Raw genomic sequence first — 19,652 nt, forward strand, 5'->3', positions numbered from 1 at the left:
TACAGAACTTCCTGAGCACAAAAGTACTCAGCACTGGATCACACAAAGGAGGCCTGCTAGCCATGCAGTTTATCTCACCGCACAATCAATTAAGTGAGCCTTTTATAACCAGCTGCTTTTTTCTCCTTGTGGTTGCAGAGATGACTCCCAAGACCTGATACGAAACCACTGGAACACACACACACCGTTGCTCTCATGAGTTACACAGGTGTATTTGTCGAGTGGAACTTAACCTTTACATTCAGAAGAGCAGATAAGCAAGAAGCCAGCCTACCAGTCTGATGTTGTCTTCTGGGCGGAGTAGTATGAACATGGCCTGCAGGTGCTGCTGGAGATCCCCTGCAGGAAAGAGGGCAAAGTGAATGCACAAAAATAGCTCCAAGTCACATGCAGGCTCCTGGCTGTCCAGCCAGAGCACACGGCCACTGAGAAACCCGACCCAGCCCAGAGCTGCCACGTCCACCCACCTCCGTCCGCCGGCCAGCTGCTCCGTGCTCACCTGTTCCTGCCTTGCCACGCTCTCTGCTGCTAAGTCTTGTTATCTTTCTAACACAAAGGCACTTCAGCACCCTCTGTTCCTTTAAAAGACAAGGTGAACGAGGCAGAAATGGACCCCAGCTTGTGGGTCGGCACCTCCTTTACCACACAGGTCAAAGCAGGAAGCTGCCAGTTCCTTCACACCTGCTTATTACTTTGAAGAAAACTCTCACCTAGACAGAAGAGTCCTCTTTGAAGTGAGATTTGGTCCCATCTCAGTGCACCACGTATGCCCACATGTACCAACTCCATCCCCAAAACCAAGCAACCATAAATGTTCCTAGAAAATGCCTGCTGCTCTTTTACTGGTGATGTCAAGAAAAGCAGAAGAAAAAATAAACCAGTTCCTGTGTTGATCTACAAAGTCATCTTAAAAAGACTCGAGTGGCACAGGACCCTAAAGCAGCAGGGATCTGACAGACAAGCAGGTGCCCACGGGAGCATGGTGGTGACTCCTACAGCCCCCACTACAGGGGGACAGTGCTTCTGAGCAGCACACAGCAGTCACTGCTCTCCTCTTCCTTCCTCCTTCAAACAGTGCACAGAGAATGAGTCAGTGGAAGAGCATTTCTAGCTGGGGGTGGGACTGCAGGAGTGACACACGAGGCAGCAGAGGTGACAGGCACCCGAAGGCACTTCCTGCCCGAGGACATTGTTCTCAGCACTGCACAGGGCTCCTTCAGGGAGACAGCACAGGAAGGGACAGCTCATCCATAGGATGCGTGGCGGTGGGAGACAGGATTTCCCCATGTCAGCACTGCCACAAACCCCTGGCAGAGGCACTCTGCTCCAGGACTGGGGCAGTGCTTCCCTGCTCTAGGTGTCTGCAAGCCCAGCAGCATCGAGCTCATGGGGACTGAGCAGCACGACACAAACGCTGCTTCACCTCAGTCTTCCCCTCCCCAGAACATCATGGTTCCCACCTCTTGCTCCCACTAATTCAGCAGTAGGAAACAGTTCAGTCTCTGGGAACATCAGCTCCTAAACAAGCCACCAGGACTACAGGATTGTTGGAAGCTCCAGAGCTGGAAATAAAGCATTGCTTCCCTATCCCGCTTTGCTCAGCTTGCAGCATTTTCAGCCCCAAACACACAAAGCATTCTGTAAGCTTGCTGGATGAAGAAAAAGCAAAGGAAAGGTTTTAGCATGCCAGAATCAGCACAAAGATATCACATCCTGTCCTGTGAAGAGCTGTCAGCTCTGCTGGCATTCGTGGCATGACTGCTGCTTCCTATCACATTGTGCAGCAGCGAGCAGCTGCCTTTGTGTCCTCTGAGCTGGCAGGGTAGGTGCAAAGCATCAGCTTGGATGGGATCTTAAAACTGATTTACAGTATCCCAGAGATGGCAAGAGCTGCGGGGAACCTGCATCCTTTCCAGGCCTTCTCTAGTGCTGGTGGAGTGTGAAAGCCAGCCCCAGCATGAGGACGGTGTGCTGAGGGCACAGTGTGGGACCACCAGGGAACTCGGCCGGGGGGGGTACAGCCGGAGCAGACAGCGATTTCCATTTCTGAGGTGATACAATGAAAGAAATGGGTGCGAGTGTTCATTATTTCCTGTTAGGCAGCTGCTCCCCACGCTGGATTCTGGCACCTCTGATGAGTTAGGGAGGCAGCTCTGTGAGGCCTTCCTAGGAAATGCCACTTCAAACGCTGCCGTGTGCACAGGCAGCAGCTTTGTGCTGGCACGTCGTGGCTGCTCCCCGGTCCCCTTCTGATTCCACGTGCCAGAGATAAGTCCTGACACACACACACGGATGAAAGCTGAGCACGGCCGATGGAGGCCAAGAAAGGAGATGCTTCCCTTCACCATGCACAGAGCTCACTGCCAGCAGCCACTTCACTCCTTGGGGCCACTTTCCCTACATCACTGCTTTAATGTTGGTGGCACAGCTGTGACACGCTGATCTCTTGGCCTGCCAGTACTCACTGTAAGTTAGAAAAGCACACAAAGAAAAAGGGTGCACGCTCACTTGAAGGACACTTCCCTCCAAGTGCCACGAAACAACACCACACCATGAACACCATCTGAGAGCAGGGAAGAAAGGAAAAGCTCTGATGCCTCCTTACACCTCACCCTGCAAACGAGTGAAGAGTCTCCTAAGAAGAAAAATCCCACCCCTCAGGCAAGCCAGCCTCCTAAATACAAAACAGAGAGCAATTACAACACACTGGATTTGCTTTCTTGGCAGCCCAGCTCCTGAAAGCTCTGTGCTGATGAGGCAAGCAGCACTATTTTCCACCGAGCTCTGCAGCTGCTGTGCAGGTCAGCAGTACCATGCAGACCCGAGGCAGCACCCACAACAAACCAAGCTGCTTTATGGTGGTCACTTCCTGGCGCAGAAAACAGACTCCAACCTCCTGGCTCTGCCCTATACACAAAAGCCCAAAGGTCTCAACGTTGATTTTTTTTTCCTGCTGAGTGGTTTATGGCAGGAAAAAACCCTGCACCATCCGATCACCACAAAACACCACCAGTGAATAAGTACCATATGCAACAGGGAAAGCAGTCTACCTCCATGTGTTTGAGTTTCATTATTCAGAGTGACTTCTCAAACAGAGTCAAAGCAAAAGTAAAAACACAACAAACCCAACCTTCAGGTGATAAGGGGGGTGGAACTGTGCCTGCCTCTGTGTTATTCACCCTGCTCTCACATCCAGGAGTCACACTGATGTTGCTCCGAGGTCTCCTCACCACCACGTGGAGGTGAGTGTACTCCCTTTCTTCCACCAGCACAGTTGGTTTCAGATAGGGATGGGCAATTACCTCATATCATAACCTCAAGTTTCCCAGTGCAATCCTGCACTCCCTCCCTCATATCAAAGCTACAGCACAGTAGTTTTGGGATGTGGGGGGCAGGTTCATTCTTAACTCTCCATGATGAACCAGAGTGATTCCATTTGTCGGATTTTGCTGGATTAACAAGACAGCAGCGAAACCTTTTTCCTAAGAGCCTGGAAGCTCAGCCTTTAATTCACACCTGGTGTAAAACAAAGCAGTGTCCCCCGGCGAGAATGCACTGCAGAGAGGTGAGCTGGGACAGAGCACAGCAGTGGCAGTTACCTGCGTGCTTGTTGCGCCGGTGGCTGACCCTGGGGGTGGATGAGCCATTCCCCCGTGGCAGGAAGAGCGCTGCTCCTTTCACAGTGAGGAAGCTCTCGCTGATGCTGCAAGAGAAGAGACAAGCTGTGAGAGAGAGAAACACTGCCTTGATTTTTAAAAGGGGAAAAGTGGTGGAGAGGCTCAACCTGTGGTACTGTCCCACCCGCAGAGGGGGAACCTGAGCAGGAGGAGGGGATTAACCTACGGGTACATTTTCAGTTTGAAAGTCAAGATGCACATTTCTAAATGGTGATTAATATGGCAAGCCCACACACCGCTCTCATTCCAATCCTGTTAAGCCTGAGCTTTGTGGCTGGGACGTGGCTGATGCCCCCTGGGAACAGACGTCTGACTTCAGCAGTGAGCCCGAAGAAAACAAACGCGTGGAACAGATTAAGAAGTACTACTTACAAACCATATGATATTTAACTTAAAGACGGAGAAATTAAAAGCAAGATCATAATGTGGTTAAACTCAGACATCGCTTGCTGCCCTGACTTTGCCCTTCATGAGGTCACACGAGGAGAGAGGGAAGTGGCAATATCAGAGTCCTCAAGTTCTGCCAGCAGTCAGCACTTGGAGCACATCTTCCAGCAGCTCTCGGGGAGATGTTGTGGCATACAGAAAAAGCAGGGCTCTCTAAAGATGTTGCAATGAAGCCATCCTGTTGCACAGCGAAGGGCTCCTGCCCTTCTCAGAACTGATGAGATTGTCATACGTGCTCTGAAGAAAGCCAGAGACAATCCCACAGTCAACAGGATGGTTGATGAGTACGATAAGACAGGATGGGAGCGTCCCTGGCAGCGTGCACCCGGCAGCGCTGTGCCTTGAGGAAGGAGTTGGGTTTGTTCTCTTCAACCAAAGACAAGACTGGGAACTTTGCAGTTATTTTCTCTGCTTAAACAGATAACAAAAACCATTACTTGTTCCCTTTCCTTAAGGGCCAAGGGATGGGAAGTAACAGACCATGCAGCAGCAGAACCCTGTGCAGGCAGCCGGGGAGCGCAGCACCAACACGTGTCTCTGGAGCTCACTGTGAGCAGAGACAGCAGCCTGCAGGAATCTAACAGGCCCAGACCCCACAGCCAGCACAGCACAGGCTGCTGCTGTCCTGCTGCTCGAACCAAAGCTGACCACTCTAACAACAGCTTTGCCTATTACATTATTCTGCCTGCTAGAACGCTCTAAGTCTGTGCTCCACCTGGGTTTCCCCACAGCTTCAAGCACATGGTCTGGGCACCTCTCCATTCTCCTGGTGGGGAAACCAAACAACGAAGTTCTGAGTTCTACCAGGGCAGACTCACGTGGGCACAAAGGCCTTTCCTAGGGCCGTGGCACATCCCAGTGCCCCAGCAGTCCCAGTGGTTTGCACACAGTTCATTTTGATAGCAAAGCCAACAAGTTGCAGCAGCAATCCTTCAGCCTGCAAGTGGGGACGTCCCGAGATGGAAGGGCTGGTACCAAAGTGTGCAGTGCTTGCAGGTGAAGGATGTGGGCACTCAGGTCCACGCTCAGGGCTGCGCAGAGCAAAGCAGTACCAGGCACTAGGAAAAACAAAACAAAACCCACAACAACCGGGAAATGGGAACAGCAAGAGAAACCTCAGGATTGCTCTGTGCTGACACTTGTGTAACAGGGTCAGCTGGCAGCGTGCACGGACAAGTCCAGGCCTCTCTGACAGCCAAAATAGCAGCAAGCGTGGGGCAGAGCAGAACAAGGGCCACTCACCAACAAGGGCCCTGCACTGCTGTCAACAGCAGTGACAACACCGCGGGCAGCGGGGAAGGGAAGTGGTTCTCGGGCTCCTGCCACTCAGCACTTCTGCAACTTCAGAAACAGCACAAGGAGAACAACAACCACAGCGTGGGAACGTGCTCCATCTCAGATGTCTGACGCAAACTGCTCTGCTAGCAGCATCTGCACGGGTTTCTTCCCTTCGAGGGCTGTCTGCAGATGCTTCCTGTGCCCCGAGCTGGGGCTCCTTGCAGAGATCACAGAGATCTGCAGTGCCAACTGTACCCCATTTGCACCAACATATGCCCGGAGTCTTCCTGTCCCCTCTGCTGGCTCCAGCAGGGACATGAGCAGAGCTGGGAAATGAGAACCGCTTTCTGTTTGCGCTGTGGGATCGCTGCTCAACCCACAGCAGCTCTGGGGCACCCGTCCAGAGAGAAAGCAAAACATCCCCCAAAGCAACAGGGAAACACATTGTGCAAAGCGGGTTCTGGAATTCAGGGCAGAGATGCACAGAGTCATGTTTCCTACAGCAACGCGGAGTTCGCGAACTAGAAACGGGGCAGCTGATGCAATTAGGATGCTTGCTAAGAAATCGGGGCACTTGATGTTTACAGAAGAAATGTGATTCTGTGCTCTGTTTTCAAGTAAAAGATCGGGTCGGGAAGCAAGGCTGAGAAAGGAATTTGCTTTATACAACAGTCCCCAAGGGCTCCAGGTCTCCACGGCAGGATGTTCCCAGATGGAGCCCCATGGGGCATCCTTGCTGAGCTACGCAGTCTGAGTGCCCGTGGGCATTCAAGATTCAAAGGGAAAAACACAGCATTTTGACTTGGTATCATCAAAACCAACACTCTCTGCTTGACACACGCTTATCTTTTCCCCCTCAGAACCATCGCAGTTCTTGTCGATCGCCGTTAAACCACACGACTGTCTCTGTCACCAGTGATGGGAAGTGGAGTGTTCACATACAGCACGTGTCAGCTCAAACCACGAACCCCACACCTTGTGCCAGAGCCACCCCACACATTCAGTGGTGCTCAGAGCCATCACAGACCCAGCCGTGTTTGGCCTGGCTGCCAGAGCTGCCACCTCCAGCACGGAGCACCCCATGACTTTAAATACCACTGTAACCCAAGTCACACCGGGCACACGAAGGTCACCGTGCTGCCCCACACCTGCCAGGCCCTATATTTAGGTTGAACCCTCCCAGCACTTCAGAGATGGAGACCCGCAGCCCAACACACTGCACAGGCTGTACCATAAGCAGAGAACAACCTGAGCAGTGCCCTGGCACCCGCTGACCCTAACAGTGTCCCTGACACCCCCTGCCCCCAGAGGGCACCCAGCCATCCTCATTGCCCCACTGCTGCCCAGGTCATGGTACAAGACAGAGGAGTCACACGGGCCTGCTGCCTGCCCTCAGCACATTCACAGAGCCCCGAAACAAAGCACCAAAACAAGGGTCACTCTGTCTCCAAGCAAAGAAATAGATGCGGAATAATATAAGCCTTTCCTTTGTGCTGTAGACAAGCAGATGCTCGTTTACCAAAAGCATCAAAATATCATCAAGAGGCCGTCGGATTCCACTCATGTAATAGAAGGAAGTTATTTGCTCACTATTTTAACTTCTGCAGCACTCAGCGCTTTCATTCTCATCGCATCCTCCCTGTGCACGAGGCCTGTCTGATCCCAGAAAGACAAGGTGCTTCTAAGGACAGCCCTTCCCGTCAGTGAGGTGAACTCAGCTCCAGACCTGTGTTAAAGCTGCAAAGCAAAGAACTGCAGCACTGCTTCAGGCTGACCCCAGCAGCAGCATCCAGCTCCAGAAGCAACTCTGGCACTCTGCTGACAATAAGACATCAGGAAAAGCTCTCCAGATCAAACCAGGAGACCTAATTCTGATGTATTTTGAAACAGACTCAGCACGGCTTTCCAACCTGACTCTTCCCCCACCCGCTGCGGGAGTTCTTCCTGGAGGCGATACCCCAGTGACTCTGCTTTTCTGCCCGCTCTCTGAATGGGGATCAGCTTACCAGGAGCCCTTTATTCCTGAAATAATTTCCATTAATCACTCACCACGTGCCACGTTAAACAGAAGCTGACGGGCTGCGGGGTGTCTGACAGCATCACTGCATCCTGGGGCTTAAGTAAAGGCTGAAAGGAAGGGGGAGATCTTTTACGTAGCAGACAAGTGAACTCCTTCACACGCTGCAACGAGTCCATACAGACACCTGCAGAATTACCCAGCAGTGAGGAAGCAGCATGGCTTGAACCAGGCACGATCCATCTGCCCAGAGGAAGGGAAAGGAAGGGAAGCACAGCCACACACAGCATCCCAAGGTGCAGCCCTGCAGCAGTCTGATGTCTGTGACTGCACATTACTTACTGCTGTTACCTCTGTCTGACTTCCAGCTGAAGGAGACAGCACTGCTCAGCTCAGCTGTGCTCCTATGGCACTCCTAACTCAACATGAGGAGCCCACAGAGCTCTGCGGAGCGGGACCCGGACTGGAAACCTGTTAAATAAAGCTGTATTTTACAAGGGCTTCGGCTGCAAAGAGCGGAGATCCCAGATGTGTTTACCCGTGCTGCAGTCAGGTGCTAAATTTCATCAGAATTAGCACTCAGGGCACCTTGGCAGCCGGGTTTCTGCAGTCCTTGATGCAGGCCTTCCTATTCCCTAAAAGCATTCGATCCATTTCAAAACCATGTATTGAAGGACTGGTGAAAAGTTGAGTGCAGCTGTGGGGCACAGACGCAGAGAAATCCCAACAAGAACAAAGCATCGGGGAAAAGGCTCTTAAAGAGCTTCAAAAAAGACTCTAAACCAGAAATTTGCTGAATTTTGAGCTAAAGAGACTTAACAGAGACCCTTTTTGCATCCAGCTTGCACATTGGTGCTTATCCTGCATGTGTAGCCCTGCTCATTCCACAGCATGTGTGTATTCCTGTTTGCTTCCCAACAACTTTCCCATCACAGTACACCAACAGGAGGGCAGGAGTGGTGCTGACAAACTGTAGTTCGGCGAGCTGGCACTCCAGCTCTGCGACACACAAAGGAATGCAGCTGCTCCACTCCGTGTTGGGGTTGGGATTTCTCCACTACTTTTTCAAAGCAAATAAAGGGAGAAACAACACCAACATCCCAGCAACAACAGAGCAGCCAATGAAGCTCAAAGTTTCATTTAAAAAGTGAGGAACTTGGCTGCGGGCACTGAGTCCCAGAAAGCGTGTGAGGTGCGGACGAAGTTCTGGAGGACAAAGGTAAAACTAATGATAGCTTTTTGCTTCTGCAGCTTTGTGCAAACGATGCTTCCCCTTAAACTGTGGATTGATTGAGTCATTTATCATTTGCTGACCACAGGATGGTCTGCGTGGGGCCACGGTGCAAACGGCACAGCTAAGTGACAAAGGTCATTTGTTCAAAAGAAAGGACCGAATCACTCATGGCTCAGCAGTCTGTGGATTTAACCTACTTCTTATGTGGCTTATTGCAAGGAAACCAGGAGAGCCCAAAGGGCGATGCTGGTGAGGGCTGGATAAGCACGGGATAAACAACGGAACACACTCAATAAGCCTGTGGGCTTACTGTGCCTAAAAACGCCCGCATTTGAGAAGCTCTCAGGGGCTGGGTTCCTCCATTCTCCTTCACTGGACTGCAGCACTCACCCACACGGCTTCTCCTCTTCCCCAGCTGCGATGGTTTGATGCCTGTGAAGCAGAGGGCAGCTCCCTGCCACAAACACTGGGACAATCCCACACAGCACAGCCCCAAGAGCCCGCAGTGACCATTCCCAGGCTCCACTCACTTCCCCAGTGCACGCACAAAGCAAAGCAGTGACGTGGGGACACATCACCAGAAGCACAACCATCCCAAATTAACAGCAGCAGAGAATTCTACCCCGTGTATCTGTGGAAGGCTTCAGTTAGCTGCTACAAAACACCATGGCTGGAAACCTCAGTTGCAGAAGGGCTCTGTACACATCAGATACATTACACTGGAGAAAAACTATTTGCTGAACTAGTTTTAAGCCCATAGGGGCTGATAATTTAAACGCTGCTCGCCAGAGCAATGCAGAGGAGACAGCAACCCTGCACGGCTCATCCGGATGGGATCCTGAACCTTCAGTTCTCTCTGACCTCACAAACAAGTTAAAAGCAATGTTTCAAGACACAGCCTGAAGTTGTTGAAGACAGTTAAGCAATAATTTAGCTAGGGGCTCTCTGACAAAGGCATGAGGGCGTACAGTGCTGTGAAACAACCCCAGGCAGCCCACAAACCGGCCCCAAAAGGCCCTTTTCTGCTGATAATCTCACTCTGGTCCCTCTGCTTCATAATCCTCAAAAAAATCCAAAGCATTTCCAGGGACTCAGCATTCACAGAAGCTGCATGAAGAGGCAGCCCTCCAAGGCAGCCCTGCAGGAGCTGACAGCCAGCGTGGCTCCACTGGGCACGGTGCTCCCACCAGCACTGCCCAGCGGGCATGGGACTGACCTGCAAACCCTCCTCTGCTGCCATGGGCCCTCGTGGCTGACAACCACCTCTGCCCTCTCCCTGCCCCCTCCCAGGAAACAGCAGCAAGATAAACTCCCGCAGCTTCTGGGGTGTAAGAGGAAAAGGCAAACAGGAAAAGCACTTTGGAACAGCACAGCCCTGGCTAAGTTAATGATCAGCTCAGCAGACAGCACACCGCTTTTACTCAATTACCGCACCTTATCTGCATTGCTTTTAATAACCAGAGACCTCTTACACGTTGTGTTTGATGTCACAGAGGGATGGGATGAGCCCAGCAGCGCTGTCGCTGGCAGCCTGCACGCTTTCATTGCTGTGCACACACAGCTGGAAAGCTCTGTGTGGGTGCTGACACTGACACTGCAGCGAGCCCCGGCTCACGAGCACCAGCCAGAGCTGGGAGCGGGGATGGGGATCACTGCTGCTTCCTGTGGGCATCTCCAGCATCGACGCTCAGCACAAAGGTAGAACACTTACATAGGTACAGCACTTACAGACGTGATTACAGACCCCCAGTAACACACTGCTTGGAGGAGCGCAGTCTGGTTGTGCTGAGAGGTCGAGAGCTTTTGGCAGCAAGACATAGTGAGTAGATAAAAAGGTTGCAAGGTTTCCCACGCAGCCAATAAATAAATACACAGCTCTGCACACACAGCCTCACACCCGGTGACGTTAGCGTGGGCCATGAGTAAGGTGTGACAGGGAGATGGTGCTTCAGAGAGCACAGGACGTGGCCACAGGGCTTTGAAGATGGAGGAAATGAGCAGGGAGGGGAAGGAGCGAGTTAATGCTGCCTGGACACGGCATAGGGAGTCCTCATAAAAACTATCAGTTAACATTTTGTGATTGGAAACGATGGTACGATGCAAACAGGAGAGCCATGGGAAGCAGCAACTCAGTTCACATCGTCAGATCCATCTCTGGCTGCAGAAGTGCTGAGGATGAGGGAATAAACAGCACTGGAGTGCTTCAACACACGAGCACGAGGAGAGCTCTGCTGCACAAAAGGAAGCTGGGGCAGAGAAAATGGTTAACCAGTCCCAAACACACAGCGTGCCCAGCAGTGCCAGGTCCTACTGCTGCATCCCTCACTGCTTGTGGGGACAGCAGCACAGCGACGTGGCACAGTAGTGCAGGCAGCGGGCACTGAGGCTTCCCCAGCACTACATGGCCCAGACCTGCTCCCCAAATACGGAGGAAGGCAGGCAGCAGAGGCATCCGGCAGAAGAACGGCATTATCACAGGGCCACGGAAAAAACACTTTGGGACACTGATAATGTACTAAGATACCTAAAACTTGGCAAAAGGAAAAGGAAGTGATCGCAGACAGGAAGAGCTGATCTATGGCAACTTGTCCGGGTTTGGTTTCTCCTGTAAAAAATCCTTTGGTATGTGCACACTGTCTGAAGTTCTGCTTTTCCCCTTCTGTCTCGCCATCAGCTGCTTCAGAGTTTCATGAGACCAGAAGAAGTGGCCGTGAGTTCAGAGCCTTCTGCCAAGCCTAAGTGTCTGGGACAGCGAGGGGAGCCCTCGGGAACCCAAAGCGAGTGAGGCCCTGAGCAGCTGACTCTGTCACTGCCCAAAAGCACCAACACGAGCGATTTCTGCTGAGCTGTGACAGCCTGAGCTGATCAGCCAAACACGGACCACACTGAAACCAGAGGTCCCGACTGCATTTGGGCCACCAGCTTCTTTCCCTTTCCGCAAAGAACCTATTTTCAGCGGAGGAAACCAACAAAATCGGGATTTTTAGGTCTTGGTCGAAAAGGAACAGGGACACGGGATACCATCTAGCTCTCATGAACTTGTCGTTAGGAGCAGAGACGTCAGAGCAGTCCCTCGTTATGCAGTGCCCTGATTGAAAACGCCGGTCCCGTGCGAGCACTCGGTGGTTCTCGTGGCCCTTAATCTCCCCGGCCAGGAGAGCAGCGCAGGCTGTGTGATAACCCCTATCTCCCTCCCCAGATAGGGGACGGTGCTCCTTCCCATCCGGCTGCCAGCGCTGCGTCCCCCACCCGGCCATCCCCGGGAGGGACGCGTGGGGTATTTCCCATACACATTCCTGCTCCCGCGGAGCTTCGGGAACACAGCTGCTCAACGTCCCCTATCAGCAGCGGCGGGGAACGCTGTAATACAACAAGCAACGTCACAGGGGGATAAAAGCGGCCGGTTACGAGTACTTCGGGTCGTGCCTGAAAGGCTCAGAGAGACGGAGCGGAGCTGAGTGCCCGGGCCGCTCCAGAAGAGGCCACGGAGCGGTGGGACCGATCGCCCCGCGCAGCTCAGCCCCGTCCCCGTTCCCAGCAGATAACCCAGAAGCTGTGCGGGAACACCGCGCGTGGTCGGACCGCTGGAGCCTTATCTACGTCCCGCAGCGGGCATCTCCCTTCTTAATCCTTCCCCCGGCCGCACGACTCAGCTACGAATCGTCCGCAAAGGAAGAGATGATCGGGATTTACCCCGGAGGGGCTGAGGGCTGAGCGCAGGTCCGGCAGCAGCCGGGGATTTGTCCGGCTCGGCAGCGGGGAGCGAGCTCCGGAGCTCCGGCAAAGCGCAGCAGGAAGGCTGCGAGCTGCCCCGCTGCTGCCGGCACGGAAAAGTTTGCTGAGAGCGGCGGCGGGGCACGGCGGGGAAGGGGCGGAGGAGCGCCCGCTACGAGCGCCCCGGGGCCGGTCCCGCTCGGTACTCACAGTTGGGCGATGGTCCCCTGCGAGATGACGGCGTTGTCGGAGAAGTAAGGGATCATGGCGAAGCCCCGACCCCGCAGGCAGCAGGCAGGCGGCCGCCCGGCCCCGCGGCATCAGGAGCTCCGGCCGTCCCGCTGCTCCGCTCCGTTCTGCCCCGCTCCGCTCCGCCGCACTGCGCAGGAGCGGCCCGGCAGAGCTCCGGCCCCGCCCATTCTGGGCAAGGCCACGCCCTCTCCGTGCTCTACCACGCCCGTTTCTGGGTAATACCACGCCCCTCCGGTCTTGCCACGCCCATTCTGAGTAAGGCCCCGCCCACTTCGCCATGGGCCACGCACGTGGCGGCGCGGGGCTCTGGGCGGGAGGGAGCGAGCAGCAGCCGCGGGGCCGCCCGCTGGTGGTTGATTCTTTGTTTCTCTGCCCCCCATCCGGGCGGGGGAGCAGGGAAGGGCTAAAAAGCTCGACGTAGAGGGGAGCAGCGCAGTTAGTGGTTTGAGGAAAGGCACTCGGTGCGTAGGAAACGACCTTAATTTCTCTCTTGCAAGAGAAGCGTTCTTGGCAATAACTTTCATATTCAGAAACTTGAATGCGCCAAACGAGAAGAGAAGCAGCTGCCTTTGGGCACTATTCCATCCTCAGCTCCATCACTCCTGGGAGAGTGGGAAGAGAAAAGCCTCAGGGCAGGAACCTGGCCCAGGGAACGCAGAGCACCAAGGGAACCCTCGTGCGGTACTCCCCCGTTTCAGCCCAGAGAGGGTGGGAAAAGAAAGCCTGAGGCCAGCTCATGCCCTGCTCCCCATACGAACAGCCCAGAACAGAGGGGATGCTGATGGGAAGGCTCCCACCCAAGCACACCTCACAGGGAACAGACGAAGCAGCAGAGTGCATGATGCTGCAAGCTCCACTCAACTATGGCTTGGCTGCATGAATTTAAGCAGTGTCATGTAGCCAAGAGCACATCTCTGGTAATGGTTCCTCACAGCTGTAAAAAAAAACAACATCAAAATGCAGTGCCAGCTCACTGCTGTGCCAAAAGAAAGTCGACTTGTTGGACAGAAATGAAATTGGTTGCAAAAAGCAGTGGAAAAATCAGAGCATGAGAGAAAGGGAGGTAACCCAATCCTTGCCGAGGTCAGCAGGCTGGCAAGAACCTCACACGCAGAACTGACACATACCACACGTTCACAGACTGAAAAACAACCCCAAACTTCTGCCCTGTTCTAATGAGAAACGTAAGGGCTTTATTCACACGTTGTGCAAGACCCAATGAATTCAGATACCGTGCAAAGGTCAGACTTGTTACTCGCAACCACAGTTAGGAAGACAAGCCCTCAGAATTGGTGAGAATGGTGAGCAGCTACTCACAGCAGAGAGAACAGATCTGGAAAGGAATGAATCCTGCGTTAATACCACCATCTCTATATGGGGGGGTGGTAGAAACACTGTGGGTTTTTCTTTTTGAAACATCAGACAACACAAGTGGGAAATGCTCAAGGAAGTGCACGCACTGAAATCTGCACTCATAAAAGGTATGTGATCCGCTTTTGTTGCCATAAAGGTGGGAATGCTGAGGCTGGTGCTGCCCTCAGGTAACTCTGTCAGGTTAACACTTCAGTTACCAGTGCCCTTCTATGCACCATTTACACATCCTGCTCTTCAGGGTCAGAGCTCGGGTGCTGCATCGCACACTGCAGGGGTTGGGGCAGCCGGGCTGTGTGGGGCCGTGGTGGAGCTGAGGGCAGGAGCACTCTGCTGGGACAAACACAGACAGAGCTTAAAGCACATGAAACTGCAGAGATGACAGGTAACAGCCTGAATCACTGAGTGCTGCAATGGAGCACATGAGCACAGCCATCAATCACCACCTGATGGTGTAAATACTTCTGTCTCAGGTCCCAGGCCACTATGTGAGCTGTGTTTTGCTGCGGAGCAGAAGGGCCCGGTCTGCCCCAGCTGTGGGAGCACTGGGAAGGTAACTGAGGGGGCCAGCAGCTGCTAGGGCTGTGATGGACATGCCATGGAGGCAAAGCACTGCAATGTGCTGGTGGTGCAGAGCGGGTGGGTGGGGGAGTGCTCACCAAAGCATCCGTCTCTCCCTCTGAAGAGCCCTGATTGAACATCATCTATCACCATTGCTTTTCTGGAAATGTATTTCAGTGGGTAAGAAGAGCTGAGTGTTACTTTAAGTTTGCTTGAAACGAAGTCCAGGCACTCTGCAAAAACAAGGGATTGTTCTTTTCCTCCGACACAGGAGGAAGAACCAACAGAAGGTGCTATAAGCACCATGTTACATAACCATATAACCATAACCTGGTATGGTACCTGATTTAGTGGTTATCAGCCCTGCCCACAGTGGGGGTTGGGATGAGCTTTGAGGTCCCTTCCAACTCAAACCATTAGGTAATTCTACGATTGGCTGCGTTCAGGGTAAAGAGAACAGTGGGATGTTATCAGATGAGGGAATTTTGGCCTAGATCTATCAGCACCAAGGGAAGAGATAAGGAAAAGCAGAACCTGGCCCCGTGCTTTCAAATTAGGAAAAAAGCTCTGAGGCAGCTGCATTAGACAACCTCCCCTACCACAACCTCACTCCAGTGGGAAATGAGCTTGCATGGCATCACGGCCAGTGGGGAAAGAGGGTCTTTAAGGGGTGTCCTGTAGGAACACCGTGTCAGATTCCAGCTGTTAGAGGCCCAGAGGATGTAATGCCCCTTCTGTGCTGCCATTCAGTGGCATCTGGGCAGGCTCAGAGCTAGGCAGAGAGGAACTGGATGAGGTTCAGCAAATGTAAGTGGAGAGTCCTACACCTGGGGAGGAATAACTGCACCCATCAGTACAGGCTGGGGGCTGGGCTGGTGGAAAAGGAGCTCTATGGAGAAGGACTGAGTGTTCTGGCAGCCAGCAGGTTAGCCAGGAGCCAGCAGCGTGCCTTTGTGAACAAGAGTGGTACCACAACGACTTAGCCATAGCCACTGCTGCAAATCTGTATGTAAGAAATCCAGCCTTTAAGCTGCAGCTCCTGCATGGGGCTCCTGAGGAGGACGTAAGCAGTGAGAAGGGTGCTGGATGCTTTTAGCACAAGAGAGAGAGAGAGGCAGCTGAGTTATCTGGTCTAATTTATCAGGAAAAGACTAAGCCATTGCAGTAGCAGTGGTCATAAACAAGCTGATGCACGCAGGGCAGAACAAGATACTAGGGAAGAAACAAAGCTTTCCCAGTGGTAAGAGGCATGCCACCCACCAAGCACATGGCAGCTCTGTTACACACAGCAAGGAAATCTAACAAATTAGAAAAGACGTTGTATCTGGTTTTAAAAAACAAACGAAAAGGAGTGGGGAGGCAAGAACAGGGAAAGCATGCAAAACTCTGCTCTAATCCTGAAGAACCAGTCAGAACAGGAAGCCACACTCTGAATTTGGTTATTTAAGCTGTCAAAGAGTATTTCTGTTTTCAGCTCTTGTGCAAAGAATCAGACAGGAGCAGAGGTAGAGTGATAAGCATCACAGGAGGAACAAACCTTGCTTTTAGAGCCCGTTTGGTCAGCTGCCCATCATGATCAATGATCAGGCTTCCCAGGTGAGACTTCAACACCTATTTTGCAATATTATCACTTCATTAAACCCTTCCCTCACAAAACCCACACCCAATTGTTGTATAGTTTACTTATCAGTAAATCTCAGAGGGTCTGACACAAAGAGGTCAATCCCAATTACACCCACCTCACAGCTGAAGAAGCAAAGAATTCAGCAGGGAAAGGAGCAGCAGTGCCTGTTGCTCTTACTGCTGATCAGGACAGAGCAACGTGTGGAGAAGTTTTGGCTGAAATGCTTCGAAAGAGTTAATCCAGACCCTTGCAAACCATTGCAGCACTGCTTCAAGTCCAGCAAGGACGAAGCACGTCAAAATGAAATGTCTGAGACCGTAAAATTGGTGATGTGTTATTTGAGTGACCTATAGAAAAGAAACAGGTAAATCCTCTGAAATGTCAAACGTAATCCTATTTTTAAATTGATTTTAGAAAGGAATGTTTCTGATGCAAGGATACCAAAGAACAGGAGGGCAGGAAGTCTAGAAACTCTTCTCCAGACTCTCAAAATACACCGAAGTGCTGAGATCCACACAGAGTGGAGAACTCAGAGGATTGCTGCTTCCAAGCTTTGACAAGGTGCCCTTGGGGACCAGAACTGGTATTTTGGAATCTCCCTTTCTATTTACAACAGGAGTCTTCCTCAGCACTGACTCCTCTCCCCCGGAGCACCTGGCTTGTGCTTGGCAGGAGACACAAACACGTCTGGAATCCCGATCAGCCGCTCCTTCACCGACCTCTGCAGCAGCAGCACAAGTGCATGGGGCAGCTGCTCCGGGTGAGCAGGCCCATTTGGTAGCTGAAGGATCTGGCCCTCCTTCATTCCTTCCATTTCCAAGTCCCTTGCTCCTCATTCTCTCTGTTCACACACTTTGAATGACAAATCAACAAACTTTTCACAAGTTTTGTGTCACGCTTTGAGCACACTCCTTGCTACAGGGTAGTACCTTAACCTTGTAGCCTTGTTGTAATCTGTCAGTGCTACAGCTAATACTGATTTGCTTGACCATTCACCTGCGAGGATCGAGTCATGTCGTTGCTTATTGTGAAGCACAGGTACATCATCAGGCTGGACCGAACTCGCTGCAACCACAGAAGGCTGCAGGGAGCCATTACCAGCCTAACCACAATTTGAATTGGAGGGGACCCTTAAAGATCATCTGGTCCAATTCTTCCTATAAAGAACAGGGACACCTACAGCTCCATCAGATGCTCAGGGCCTCTCCAGCCTGTCCTTGGCTGTCTGCAGGGACAGGGCACCCAACACCTCTCTGGGCAACCTGTGCCAGTGTCTCACCACACATCCTAAAAAGCCTTCTTCCTTATATCCAATCTAACTCTTTTCAAGTTTGAAACCAGACCCCGTTAAGGAGCCCGTCTCCTCCTTTCTTATAGCCCCTCATTAAATACTGAAAGGCTGCTAACAGGTTTCCCCAGAAACAGACGTGCTCTTAGCACCAGCTCTACACCTTTGCTCACAGTTTGTTACAGAACACCCAGCACTCAGAATGAAGACTTGCATGAACTGTGATGCGTGGCCCACAGAACCTTCCCCGGTGGTCAGCTGAGCTGGCAGATGAACAGAACACTTCTTTATCTTGGTGTTCCATTCCCCACAAGCAGCTGCAGTAAATGCCACCGGGACTAGGCTGTCACTGAAAGGAGAGGCAGAGAGATGGATTCAGGAAATGCATTCTGAAGATAAGGTTCCTGCTACGGGAGCTTAGTAATGTCCAGCATGGATAAACACAAGCTCTTCCGTACCCTGCACACGCAGTTCCCTCTTACTGGAGATCTGGAGCTAACCAAGCCCAAGGAAACCCGAGCACCAACTCCACTCTGTTGAGGTAGTTAAAAACAACTGTTAGCAACCATAACCTTCTGCATTAAATTGCCATCCCCACTTCTAAAACAAAAGGTATTTACTCCCAGCTTGAAACCTAGAGGCATTTTGGCACATCTAGCTGTTATCACAGCAGTAATCTGATTTGTTTCCCTTCCCAGCTCGCTCCTGGAAGGAACTCCTTTGACTAAAACAACAAACCAGAAGGCGAGCACACTTGGGCTGCAAAGCTAATGCAGTGCACCTCCCTCTGGACTGGGGTAGATGAGCACTTCTGGAGAACATTTTTCATGTAATAAACCCAATTCAGGGCAGGACCCAACTGATCCTCTGGCACCTCAAGGGAACACAGGCTCCACGGCTTTTCCTGCACACACGGACTTTATCCTGACTGAGCAGAGGCCATAAGAGCTCAACCTTCCCTGAAGTCCCTGCAGCCAGTGCTGCTCCGTGTGCTGCAGGTACTGGGCAGCCTCAAACACTGCATTTCAGCTCATGGTTGGTGCTGGGAGCACAGGCACCACTGCAACCAAACACAGACAGTGCTGAGCCATTCTGACAGCACACACAGCTCCGGAGATGTCAGCCATCAGCAAAACAAAGGTGCTGAATCCCTGCACGTGGTGCACAAAACGGATGGACCAGCTGGGCATTTCAGGTGTGTTTTAACAATACTGGGATGATGCAAAGAGACTGTGAATGCAGAGGTTCGTTAGAGACAGTTCAGTGCAGCAGCAACAAGTCTGCAGACAGCAGAGGGGCAGGCCAGCTGCTTTACAGCTTCCAGATAGCCCAATAAAAATGTCTAGAAGGCAGTTATGAGGGCAATAAATGTAACAAATAGATTGTTCTGTACACCTGCTTATGCAGTAGCTCCTTCTCCGTCTCATTAGCCAGGAATTAGGTGAGAAGGACCAGCTCAGTCAGGGGTTTGTGCCAAGGATTCAGGCACCCCCCCAAACAACAGGACTGGTGCTAGCTCTGGCAGGGCAGTGACCTCCCCTGCTTCCCTTGGAGAAGGGCTACAGTGTGCTGGAAGCATCCTGGCAGACCCCAGGGCAGAGGAGAAGAGGGAGCTGTGGGGATGGGCAGAGCGGAGTTGGGTGCTGCTGCTGTCCTCATGCCCACAAAGCCCAACATGGAGGCGAGTGCAGGCTCGTCACATCTCCATAGAGCAGGTTTAAGTTCAAACAAGGTTTTCACACTTCCTTCCCCTTGCTGTGAGACTTGAATCAATGCAACCACAGCCCTTGAAGAGAGCAAACAGGTCAGCACCTGGATAAACTGTTTAAGGTATGGCAGTCCCAATGCATCTAACTGTAAAGATAGTTCAAGTTAGAAACAGTTCTCTGCCTCCTTGGAGAACGCTCGAAGTCGGTTGCTCTGAGCACTACTCCCTCATGCTGTAACACTGCCAGCCTTTGCTACACGTTCCCCTTCACCTCAATATATGCCTCTTATCTCAGCAGTGAGCAAAGGCAAACAGCCTTAACACCAGAGCCTGCCCAGCCAGCCACAGGACTAGCAGCTACTGGGCTGGACCTCAGCAACACATCTGCTGTTTGACAGCAGTGCCATGACCACAGAGACAGCCCCAGGAGGATGGGAACGTGGGCTGTGCTCCATCTGCAAGTCTCTCAACACCAAACACG

General features: G+C 52.3%; 1 protein-coding gene across 3 annotated transcripts in view; it reads right to left on the reverse strand.

The window, feature by feature from the left end:
* SSH2 (slingshot protein phosphatase 2) overlaps positions 1-19,652 on the reverse strand; it is a 68,216-nt gene that overhangs the window by 23,920 nt on the left and 24,644 nt on the right. For 2 of the 3 annotated variants that reach the window (XM_065731953.1, XM_065731952.1), the window contains exons 3-4: positions 3,600-3,703; positions 275-339 (exon numbers count right to left, since the gene is read on the reverse strand). In XM_065731953.1, coding sequence (XP_065588025.1) covers positions 275-339; positions 3,600-3,703 — 169 coding nt within the window. Of the gene's footprint in view, positions 1-274; positions 340-3,599; positions 3,704-12,577; positions 12,694-19,652 lie in introns of those variants that run through there. The other variant, XM_065731951.1, reaches the window with a different exon arrangement.

The sequence above is a fragment of the Cyrtonyx montezumae genome, unplaced genomic scaffold, assembly GCF_038088225.1.
Source record: "Cyrtonyx montezumae isolate F1298 unplaced genomic scaffold, pur_monq_1.0 scaffold_15, whole genome shotgun sequence".
Lineage (NCBI taxonomy): Eukaryota > Metazoa > Chordata > Aves > Galliformes > Odontophoridae > Cyrtonyx > Cyrtonyx montezumae.